The sequence below is a fragment of the Bactrocera neohumeralis genome, chromosome 2, assembly GCF_024586455.1.
Source record: "Bactrocera neohumeralis isolate Rockhampton chromosome 2, APGP_CSIRO_Bneo_wtdbg2-racon-allhic-juicebox.fasta_v2, whole genome shotgun sequence".
In the NCBI taxonomy this organism is placed as follows: Eukaryota; Metazoa; Arthropoda; class Insecta; order Diptera; family Tephritidae; genus Bactrocera; species Bactrocera neohumeralis.
Window position 1 is genome coordinate 7,207,093 of NC_065919.1, and position 12,460 is coordinate 7,219,552.

The 12,460-nt window shown below is 38.1% G+C and overlaps 1 protein-coding gene across 4 annotated transcripts in view; it reads right to left on the minus strand.

The window, feature by feature from the left end:
- The window catches only part of LOC126768063 (zwei Ig domain protein zig-8), a 202,916-nt gene that overhangs the window by 102,763 nt on the left and 87,693 nt on the right, over positions 1–12,460 (minus strand). For 3 of the 4 annotated variants that reach the window (XM_050485976.1, XM_050485951.1, XM_050485966.1), the window contains exon 2: positions 2,891–4,850. In XM_050485976.1, the coding sequence (XP_050341933.1) occupies positions 2,891–2,972 (82 nt within the window). In that variant the 5' untranslated portion in view covers positions 2,973–4,850. The remainder of the gene's footprint in view (positions 1–2,890; positions 4,851–12,460) is intronic. The other variant, XM_050485957.1, reaches the window with a different exon arrangement.

The following is a 12,460-nucleotide window of genomic DNA, read 5'->3' on the forward strand; positions in this document are numbered from 1 at the left end:
TTTTATAAAGTCCACCAATCCCTCCAACTTTTTGAGTTTATCGAAAATCAGACTACTACATGCCAAAAATTTGTTTAAATTTCAACGCCGTCATTTTGTCCATTATTAATTTGCTTTTCGATCACATGTAATTGTCCGAACAATATCTTTTCATAAATATATTTTTAGGTTTTATCCACGGAGAAAGCAGTGGAAACCCTTTTTTTCGATAGAGTGCAATTTTGAAAAGTAATTTCTTTCTTCAAATATGCTGCGTCTGCTTAAAATATGTACTATATAAATACAGATTAAAAGTTTTAAAAATATTTAAAATTTGTGTTAGAAAAATATCAGTGCTAGCTCTCAGATTTCAATAGAAAATATATATGTTTGTATATTATTAGGGTGGGTCCAAAAACACGTAAATTTTTTGTTCGCCTAGTATTCCGAAAAATGTAGTAGGTTTTTCGACACCTCTGAGAAAGTATCTCCAATTATGAATAACGCAAAGGTGCACCACCATAAAGTCTTCTATTTTTGTCTTAATTCAAACGGAACAATTCAAATCTGGCTTTGCGCTGCTTGAAATCACAAAAGATTGTAAAATATCTCCCTTCCGCTTTTTTTGCTCTTTATTCAATGCTTTATAAAAAGTGTTACAGTGATCGGATTTAGTTCAAATATGCGCCGTTTCGTTCGATAATCTGTTTCCATCTAGACGGCAACTTTATAATACCCCCTCGTAGAAGCCCCCCTCTTTATTTGCGAAGAACTCGGACAGCCACTTTTCAAAAGCCCCCTTTGAGCTCAACTTTACATCAACAAGGGCGTTCACCATGGACACGAACAGGTGGTTATCACTTGGCGCTATGTCCGGGCTATATGGTGGATGCGATAAAACCTCCCATCCGAGCTCCCGTAGCTTCTGACGAGTCATCAACAAAGTGTGTGGTCTGGCGTTGTCCTGCTGGAACACTACACCCTTGCCAACTCTGGACGCTTCTGGTCGATCGCTTACTTCGAGCGGTCCAGTTGTTCGCAGTAGACGGTAGAATTAAGCGTCTGGCCATATGGGAGCAGCTCATAGTGGATGATTCCCTTCCAATCCCACCAAACACACAGCAAAACCTTCCTGGCCGTCAAACCCGGCTTGGCCACTGTTTGGGACGATTCACCGGCCTTCGACTACGACCGTTTTCGCTTGATATTGTCTTATGTGATCCATTTTTCGTCGCCAGTCACCATTCGCTTCAAAAATGGGTCGAGCTCGTTCCGTTTCAGTAGCATATCGCAGGCGTTGATTCGTTCCAGAAGGTTATTTTGCGTGAAATCATGCGGCACCCAAACATCAAACTTTTTTGTGTATCCGGCAGGAAAAATTTAAAATAGCGCGAATTTTGGCGTTAGTGTTTACACGTCTATAGCTATTGAACGCAATATCCAAACTAATCACGCATAGTGTCGTTTTGTAGGTTATGTCAAGATCTTTCAAAGATGTCAAAAGACAAAAAGGCGGAAGGGAGATATTTGACAACCTAATATTTTGTTTCATAGTTCTTATGGGAAATTAAATGTGCTATAAATAAGGTATATTACGTCTATGATTAACAGCAACTAATTTGATTTTGTCAGCCCAAAGTGATCCTTAGAACCACTAGTTAGGCTTTGGAAGAAAAGTCACCGAAGTGTTCATCCTTTTATTTGGAATATTTGCTCTTTATTGATTTCCAGTTTCGGGCAGCTCTGTAATATTTAAACTGGAAGAAATATAAAATATAACTATTTGCTAACTAATAAGTGTTTATGCGAACTTCAGCCTTCACTTAACCTTTTGTTCTTTTAACTTAGCTGGATTGCTCTACATACCACACATAAGCATGAAGAGCTTGTCCGGATTTTGTGCAGTTATCGTAATTCAGTGTCTTCATAAATATTTTGCAAATTTGCGTAGAAGCTGTATGAGCACCAATGGTGACGAACCCAGTGTACGTTCAAATGAAGCCGTCACGGGCGAAAGCAAGAAAAAATTCAACAATGATTTGGATGACCGTGAAATGTGATTGACTGTTATTGCTGATATTTTAAGAATATCAAAGGAATATGAGAGGTGTGTCGTTCATAAATACTTGTGACTGCTAAAGCGCTTCGCAATGTTAATTAATAACGCTGAACGGTAGTTAAATCCCTTTAATTGTATTTAAGCTGAAATTTCTCGTCTATAACTGTATGTGACTATCAATGAAATGTGACTGCATCAGTTTACTCCGAAGTACAGCTGATACTAGTCATTCAAGCGACTGCTTGCTGTGAATTGCGCTTCGGTACTCGCTGTCAATATCAAAACTAAGTTTTAAAACCTTTCAGTTAGTTGGCTAATTGGAAAATATGTATGTTGAACAAACTTATTTGCCTTGAAATTTTTGTTTACCCATATTATAATAACATTTTTAAGAGATATTTTTAGATATCCCTTGCAGTCAGATTTTAATTAATTCGCCAGCCAATGACAGGCGCTGCGCATAGTTCACAATACAATGTGAACAGCGCGTGAGTTTGTTGCAATACCAAGAGCAGTTGTCTAAAAAATCAGGTGCTCTTTCAGCTAGCTAAACTGACAGCTTCATTGCACACACATAAATATATATGAGCGCTACGAAAGTATGCGCTAATTTATGGACTTTTTTTCACTTCTACAACAGAAGATAAATAGCAGGCGCAGTTCGTCGTCGTCATTTCAGCAACAACGTTGGCAATTTGCCACACTTGTGTGCGTGTGTGGGGTTGGGTGTTTGAGGCTGCAAGTAATTTAAATGTCATTCAAGTTGCGCTGGCGCTAAAAGTTTATTTCATTCCGCCTTAGTTCTGCAAATTATGTATTTATTAATGTATTCAACATGCACTTTTCACTTACCTATGCTAAGCAGCGAGAAAATGACAGCTGGTAGCAGCTGTTGCCACATTGGCGCGCGCACGTCTGGCTGCCGCGAATGCATGCTGTCTGTCGCTCTACCGGTGCTTGTGTATGTATGTATGTTAGTAAGTGCGGTGGTTGCTGCTGCTGCTATTGACGCTGCTGTGGCGCCTAGGGATACACGCGATTCACGGGATTTACAATTTCACAAACTTTTTTTTTATAATGGACGCTGCCGCGCAGCTAACGCTCTGCTATGACGTTGCTTGGCACCTTTGAATAATTTGTATATATGTATTGGTATGTATGTGTCTCTTTTGGCTTACTTCGTCTTTCTACTTGACGCCACTATTGCACTCACTCAGTTGTGTTTGTGTAATGGACATAGTTGTCGTTGTTGTTGTTGTTGTTGTGGGACTGACTGTATTCGCATTGCGGATTTATGCACTAAATTCTTGTCTATTCACACGGAAACGGCGTCAATTCCCCCGCACCTCAGTTCATTGCACTGCGCTGCTGCTCACCAACTGTGTGCCACCAACTGCCAGACCAGGCTGCTGTTGCAACAATAGCTGCCGCAAATTCCAAGCACTGTCGGCAGTGGGGTTAACAGCGATTTGTTGTTGTGATTCTTATTAAAATTACAGTTGTTGTAGTTACTTTTGCTACTGCTGCTATTGCTGTTGTTGTCGCTGTTATTATTATTTTTGTTATTGTTGCTGGTGTGAAAGTAATTATTGTGAGGGCTGTCAGCCTTTCTTATGACTATCATGCTGCCACTGTCAGTTTCAATATTTTTCACGTCGGCACAATGCCGTTTTGTTGTGTTTTACTTATTTGAATGTGTGTGCGTGTGTATGTATTTTATTTTGTTTTAGTTCATTTTCTTTCTGCACAGTCTATTTGTGTCACTTCCTTTTTGAAAATGCCAAATCTACAGAACATAAATAATATGCCATAAAAACTGAAACAATAACAAGATATTTGTATAAAATTATATTGCACAGTTTTATTGAACCGAATGAATGGGCCGTAAGACCTGCGCGCCGCTTGTAGACGGCCTGCTTTGCGATTGTTTTATGTTTTACGAATTTTCAGTGGCACTTCAGTGCGCTTGACTCACTTTGCTTTTGAGCAATGTTCGCGTGTGTGTGTGTGCGACAGTTTGCAAGCGTCACTTCAACTTCTACACACACCCCCGCGCCTCTTGTCGATTGCGCCGATAGGCGCACAAATAAACTGACTTCAAGTTTTATTGCGCGCTGCTCATAGTTTGACTGCCACTTTGCCACTTCGGCACTTTTATGGCCTTCGTGTTCGTTGGTGCGTTCAAATGTTGTTGCTGTGTGTTTATACTTTGTTGCTGGTCGCTTGCTGTATTTGCACTACTTTTATTCGATGGTCCGCTTTTCTTGCGCACTCCGTTTTACTTTTGTTTTAGTTCTTAGTTCAGTTCATGTTTTCGTTGTTGTTATTGTAGTTGTTACTTATTGTTTTTCGGTATTTTCATTGCACACTTTGGCCTTTTCAGTTCATTTGCGTAGCTAATGTAGGAGTTCTTGCCGCGATTATCGATAAATTTTTCTTGGTCCTGGCGGATTAGCCTGTCGCTGCATGCTTACACATGTATATGTATTTATGTATATGTTCGTGTGTCTGTGTGTACTCACTTCACAATTTATTTATATATTTGTGCACTTCACACGGCCACACCACTTTTCTACTTTTGAATTGTTCGGTCATCCAACACTGCCTGCGCCTTTTTTGCCGCTTGGCTGCATTACCGTTACGTTTGCGTCTCTTATTTGTATTTGCGCAGCTGCCTCCGCTGTCCACTCTTCCCGTTCGCTTTCGCACCACTAGAATGGCACTATGCTGCCGTTTTATCGTGTTAGCATTCTCTCAAAGGACTTGCGATTTATTGTTATGGTTCATTTGCTTATTTGCTCGCCGAGTTTATCTGCAAAGAAATTGTGAGCGTGAAAAGAAAGAAAAAAAACGAAATGTTAGCTTCAGTTCGGCGGAAAGGTAAGAATAAACAATAAGTGTTTGTTTAATAATAAATGGTTGTGCTTTTGTTGCGCTAAGCAAACCGGATTTCCTTGCCTATTTACTTGGCGGTCCTTAAGGATTCCTATGATTGATTAAGCCCTGGCTTTGCCTATCTATGTAAATCATGAATATTGTTTGTTTATGCTTTTTTGTCTCTATTTTTTGTGATTTATTGTTAAAGCTATTCAGGTGGTAAGTATTTGGATCATATTAAGCGTACAAAATGCAGCTGGTTGGGAGAATTTTCGTTGTGCAAATATTTGCTCTACTGGGACATATTTAAAATATTAAAGTGCTTGGCAATAAATCTGCATGAATTATTTACTCTTCGCATTCACTCGCTAAGGGTATCATTAAAATGTTGCATGGTTTCTGTGCGGAGATTCTTATTTCAATAATTTTGTCAAATGGAAAGTGGGAAAAATTAGGAAATGGAAGGCCGAAGGACACTTGCAACACACATATGCGTGGCTTTTTGCAAAAATTCTGCTCACCAATTGATTGAGAACAAATATTTAGCTAACTTAGCGATGATGTGAACTGTAAAACTATAAGATATTTGTATTATTGGTAATAATTAATATTTCCCTAAGATATTCTCAATATCATTTCACACTATGCGCTGCAGCTTCATGTGTTAACTGCTGATAGTGCATCAGATTCTAGACTGCACAGCAATCTGTAGATACAGGTATAAGGCCCTTGGATCCATATAAATATATATATCGGCTAAACTTCCGGCTATATTACTTTTGGATAAATTTGTGAATTTTTTGAAGAATGTCAATTTGCTTAATATTCTTCTACAATTTCCAAAGATTTTACCAAACTGAAACATGAGTAGATAAAATGACAAACCTACTTGAAGACACTGACAAATCTGTAAGCCATCATGTGCGCCACGATGCTCCAACAATTCGAACTTTAATTCATGGATTTTAGCTATTGTCGAAATGCACTTATGACACGGTTCATTGTCCTGATGAAAAAGTATTTTTTTCTTCTACAAACCGGGTCTTTTTTCACGATTTTGTCCTTCAACTGTTCCAAAAAGTTGCAATAATATTCAGAATTAATTGTTTTACCAGTTTTGATCTGAAAAAACTGATGCCATAACCTTCTTGGCCGATTTCCGGACACGAACTCGTTTCGAAACCGAACAACCAGGTTCACACCACTCTTTACTCTCTTGTTTGCATTCAGTAGCATGATAATATACCCAAGTCTCATCGATAGTGAACAATCAACGCACAAAATTCAATTTATCTTTTTTAAAATGCTCCAAATGTTGCTGTGAAAGTCGCATTCGTATGTGTTTTTTTTTTCCATTGTTAGCGACTGCACAGCTTTCTAAAACCCAAAATTTCACTTGAAATATGTATAACTCACACTGCCGAATGAGATGTGTAGAGCCTCTACTAAATCTCTCGCAGTCAATCGCAGTCTTTCAAAACCGTATCCGGTATTTTGGCTATGACTTCTGGTGTTGATGCGTTTTTTGGACGTCCTTCACGTGTAACGTCTTCAAGGCTTGTACAACCACGCTTAAATTCAACAACCCATTTTTCTAATGTTCTAATTGTAGGTGAACAATCATTATACACTTTTAACAATCGTTCGCAAACTTCTTTTGGTGCTACACCTTCCAAAAATAGGAATTTTATCACTGCACGATATCCAATCTTTTCCATTGTAAAAAAATACTGTGACACGGCGCCACTAAATGACTTGTAAACAATGAATAAATTGACAAATTGAAATGAAACTTCACATACATAAGTTGATGAGTGTACCAACAAAACAAAAAAAAAGAGGCTAGTAGCAAGCTCCTCTCTTATCGAACGACAAAACTTATTGAGCAACCTAGTATAATAGTTTTGTTAACCTATGTATCGCCTAAAACTAATCGACCTAGATATAGAGTTATAAAATGATCAAGATGACGAGACGTGTTGAAATCTGGGTGACTGTTTGTCCATCCTGCTGTAACTTGAGTAAAGTAGAGATATCTTGATGCAACTTAGTATGCGCGTTCCTTGACGAACAATTTTCAGGACCCGCCCTCTAATAAGTTTAATATACATATCTCCTTGACCACTAAAGCTAGAGAAAAACGAAGTTCGCCTAGCGTATAAAAAGCATATAATATGAATTATCCTAATAAAATTGAGAGAATATATTTTTCTTATACTGGTGCATATATGTGCTTAGAATGAATAAACTGTGTTGAAAACTCTCCCTAGACTCGATTTAACTAACAGTTCTTTTGTTCCTGATGGTACCTCCCTGGCTTGAATCCGTGCATGTTGCAAGATATACTCTCCTATCCAATTTCCTAGTGCATTTTCCAGCAAAAAAACCGAAATCGAAATATCACAAAAACAAAAAGAATCAAAACAAACATGAACTACGTAATAACAATTTGCTTTACTTTGTACTAAAACAAATTTTCGCAACCGGAGGCCACGTTTGCCGACAGACGATGCACGCGGCACACACGCAAACATAGCAACTCAGCACACACAGATGTGTGAGTTGGAAATTGCGCTTATTCATACGGACACGTAATCTGTTGTGTAATGTCTTTAGTTGTGTCAACTTTCGTTTAAGTAAAGACGAAATAATTCTACAAGTGAAAGTTTTGAAATAACATTAAGATAAATTTCCCCGGGGAAGTCGACGAACAAAGCAAGGCAACGGTGCGAGCGGCCGAATATACTGCACACATACACATATAAACGTGTACACATATTGCTCTGGGGAAAATGTGGGATTTCAAAAGCATTCGTCCCTAACTCCATAGGCTCCAATGTGTATATTTACCGAGCGTAGGCTTCGCAAACATAAACTACAGCAACAACAGTGGCAGTGTAAGACGACAAAAGGATGTCAACACTTTACGCTCTGGGTATACGCAGCGATGTGCCGCTGGTAGGTATCAGGGGATGGCGTGAGTGTAAGTAAGTAACACTCAGACCGAAAGCTAGTGATAATCGAAAACAAGCACAGGCAATTTTATCGCTTTTTAGCTCACACACACACACATGCGCGCACGCCATGAAAATATTTATATTTTGTGTATAGTGAAGTGTGTAGTAAAATGAAAGTTTTCAGCCTGTGTATTTGTGGGTGTGTGTGTGTGGCGGTACTTCATATTTAACATTGTTGTGCAGATACTTTGCCAAAAGTCTCGCATAAACGCTTGCACACGTGCGGATGTCACTTGAATTTATGTGTGTTTTCGAATGTTTTAATTAAATAACTGTAAAAATTCAAATGGCTTGGAAGAGTAACGCGGGCGTGTAGAGAAAAGTGAAGGTTAGAATTTTGAAGGTTGAATTTTGAAGTAAATTAGTAGTTTCATACGTACCCAGTGAGCCAGTAGCGCGGGTAAGATAGGCTAAAGCTATTTCAGTTAAATGCGATTTTGTTAAAAATCCACTGCAGCGAAGCTAATATACCCTTCACAGGTGCATTACTTTTAGTAACTATGTGTTCAGTTTGTATGGAAGCTATATGCTACAGTAATCCGATCTGAATAATTTTTTCGGAGATTATATTATTACCTTAAGCAGTAATCCATGTAAAATTTCGTGAAGATACCACGTCAAATGCGAAAGTTTTCTATACAAGCCCTTGATTCCGATCGTTTGGTTTATATGGCAGCTATATGCTATAGTAAGCCGATCTGAACAATTTCTTCGGAGATTGCATTGTTGCCTTAGAAAATAACCTGTGCCAACTTTTGTGAAGATACATTGACAAATGTGAAAGTTTTCCATACAAGAACTTGATTCCGGACAGCTTCTGGTAGAAGAAAATGACGTTTGCAAAATTTTAAAACGATGTCTTAAAAACTGAGGGACTAGCTCGTATATATACAGACAGACGGACAGACAGACAGACGGATATGGCTAAATCGACTCAGCTCAACATACCGATCATTTATATATATACATTATAGGGTCTCCGACGCATCTTTCTGGGTGTTACAAACTTCGTGGCAAACTTAATATACGTTGTTCAGGGTCAAAGTCAAGCTGCGCAATATTATTTTAAATTTGGGTTTTTGGAGTAAGGTCCACTCACATTCGAATGCCACCGAGTTGGATCTCCATTGGCATCTAGCGTTCTCGCATTTGACCAATGGACCGCAGATGCGCTTCTGGCTGATTGCAAGCTCCCTTTGGCCTAGAGGAGAACATAGGAAGTCTTCTGAACTACTTGCCTTTAACAGGGTTCATCTTGTTGCAATCGTAGTGATCCTGACTGGTCACTGTTCAATAGACGGCATAAATGTCTATCAGTTCAAGGCAAAAACTCTTATCGGACGCAAATTATCACAGTTGTATTGAATAGGGAGTGAAGGAAACATGCAAGCACTTTCTTGAAACATCCACGGTGAACCAGTTGACATTGCCGAAATTGTCTTTAGTCGTCTAAACTAATCTAAGATACTTCAAAGCGCTAATGTCGACTTAGAAAGGTTTTACGATCTATTATGTAAGAGTTACAGGTAACATAACTGGTCAGCACAGCTGTCCAAATGAGTTCCTTATAATCTAGTTAACTAAACCCTAGTCGACTCGGATTCTATCCACCAATTTCTTCGGCTCATGTAGCTTCGCAAATATTTGCTTTCTAAATTGTGTTACTGTATGTGTATGCATGTGCTTCAAGGCGGAAGTGTCAAAGCGTTGAAACACAAATAGCTGTGTTAAAATTCTTCTAGAACATAAGGCAACCACGGAAGTTGGCAGTAGCGTAAACGGAAGTTTGTCAGGAGGGCAACATTTTCATGGTAAAGTGTTCAATGGTCTGCGGTTGTGGGTTCTTGGCGCATTTTTAGGTACTTTTTTACTTTTTGAGTAAATATTTTATGTGCCTGTTAGTTTATTTAAAGAACTGTTAACTGCTTTGTTTGCTCATGCTCTTCGAAGCCTAAAACTGCTTTAAAAATAAAAATGAAAGGATATCATTGAAATGTGAAACTTTAATTATTGTACTACTATGAGCAAAAAATAGTAAGACTTAGTGCATTATTTAAAATTTTTAGTTTGTTCTTCAAAATCTATGTCTATGCAGAAAGCGTCAGCTGCTCATATGTATTGGTGTTATTTTCTTCCTCTATAGTTAAATAATTTCTTATTCTAATTTCTAATTTTCTATTTTTTAATGAAATTACATTCCCAAATGTACTGCTATAGCCTAGATTTGACGTTAATATACTCTTTATTATAACTATAACATGTTACTCATACGCATTGTAGGACATTTTGGTTGAACAGAAATATATATCTATATGTCTGTATTAAATGTAGAGTTTTGAATAAACTCTAATATCATATAAAAAATTATTTATGAGCGTTTTAAAAAGCATACTTCGGTTTGCCAAGACTTGCATTTTGTGGCGAAAAAAATTCTTTTGGTTTTGTTTGAGTCCAAACTGATACAGAATACTGGTAAAAAAATTTAACTTTAAAAGTTTTGTTCATTTATGCAATAATGTAGCGATATAAGATGCCAACGTGCACGTTGTGATACCAGAATATGTAAGCTACCCAAAAGTGTGCCGGAGCGTATGAGTAACATTGGCCTCCAATTAATCATTCATACAAAAAGAAGGAATAATATGAAATTGAAAAGCCTGAAAGCGATTATAATGTATGCCCAAGCATATTTTTAGGATTCGAAGCATATTTTTGAAAATTACAGCCCGAATTGGTATAATTTATGGAGAAAAAGTTTTTGATTGAATTTATAAAACGCTGAATTACTTAAGTAAGGAACAATATGAGCATGTAAGCATACTCGCACTTGTGAAGATTTCGGCTGAAGCAACAAGAATTATAATAATTGTTCAATTATTAATAAAAACAAGTTAAATTTAGTGCTACAGCTAACTGAGATCGTCGGAATGTTTGTTCTTAACCACAAATTGCGAAATATTTTTAAACGTAAAACAAAGCAGAAACTACAAAATATAGAAACTACCAGGTGAATTAACTTAACTTAACTTCTTCCTATGGAGAAAATCTTTTTTGAACATCACATTAGTGCTTAAATTATGATTTTCCTGCTTTAACTAAGCAAACTTATGCAGACAAACGCTGAAATGTCAAACGAATTAATTTGCATTTAAATATGCATAAACAGGTTCAAAAGCTAATTTTAGTGCAAACCACCCGCCAGTGTAAAATAAGCAAATATATGCGACATTTAGTTAACATTAGCATATATAAGCGGAAATTTTGAATATACGCTTAACAAGATTTAGTCTCGCATCACAACAAACGTGCACATACATATACACACCTACATATTTTGACTTATATATACATACATATGTGTATAGCGGCACACAATGACTTTATTATTTATTCAGCAGAGAATTACTCATTCAAAATTTGTGGGTCAGAATAACAATATACGCTTGATTACATTTGAGCAGAGGCGAAGCGCCAATTTAAACCTCCACCTTATGCATCACGAGCTGGTGGTGCCATCTCCGCCATAACAAGCGTGAAAATAACGGGAACAACAACGAAGGTTCTATATTCTTTAATTTCTGAGCAACGGTCGCTTGGTTGTTGCAACAGTCACAGCAGTCGACATCCGGCGCCAAAAGGCAGCCGGGCAGACAGACAGTTAGTTAGTTGAGCTGTGATTGAGCGAACGAATGAAAAAGTGAAGCGCCAACAATGCATTTGCCACAGCGGCAGCGCAGCAATCTCATGCTAGCAGCTCTGCGAACAGATTCATATTTAATGTGATTTGGACGCGTTGCTCTTCCTCTAAGCGCGCACATACATGCACACACACACATACATATTAAATAATTCCTCAGTCTGCTTGTGTGTTTGCGTTCATATTTACGTTTGCGCTCAGCGCTGAAATCAGGGCAATGGCAGCTATATCTTCTATGCTGCGCTGTGATGTTGGCAGAAATGTCACGGTACGGCAAATAGGTTGCCCGAACACACATACTCACTAAGATATTTCTATAAAAGCTGGTTCGCTCACCCGCACTCATATAGTATATATATGTATTCATCGCTACATTACTTGGTGGCACCATATTGATATGGCGTACGGGGCATAGTGTATGCAAAACAGTTGCCTCGCTTTCACTAGCTCGCCTAAATGGCTTCTACGCTCCAGCACGTTGGCGGTGCGGCTGGAAACTAGGCCACTGGTTTCAGTGGCGGTGACATTAATGCGCCTGAATTTATGCAGTTGACATTCACCGCTGTCAAGATAATGCAAGCATATGCAAAATTTATGAAATGCGCAACAGTAGAAGTGATGACAAAGGCGACACCGGGCGACAGTGGCCGGAGTTGGGTAAAATTCGCATTGCAATTTTCTTCAAACTGCAAGTGCTGGAAAAGATATGTAAATTTAACATTTTCATGTGATGCTAAAATGTGAAAGTTAGCGTACTGTGTGTTGGGGCGTATGAGTAACATTTGCCTCATATTCATTATTCATATAAAAAGAAGGGGTACCTAATGTGAA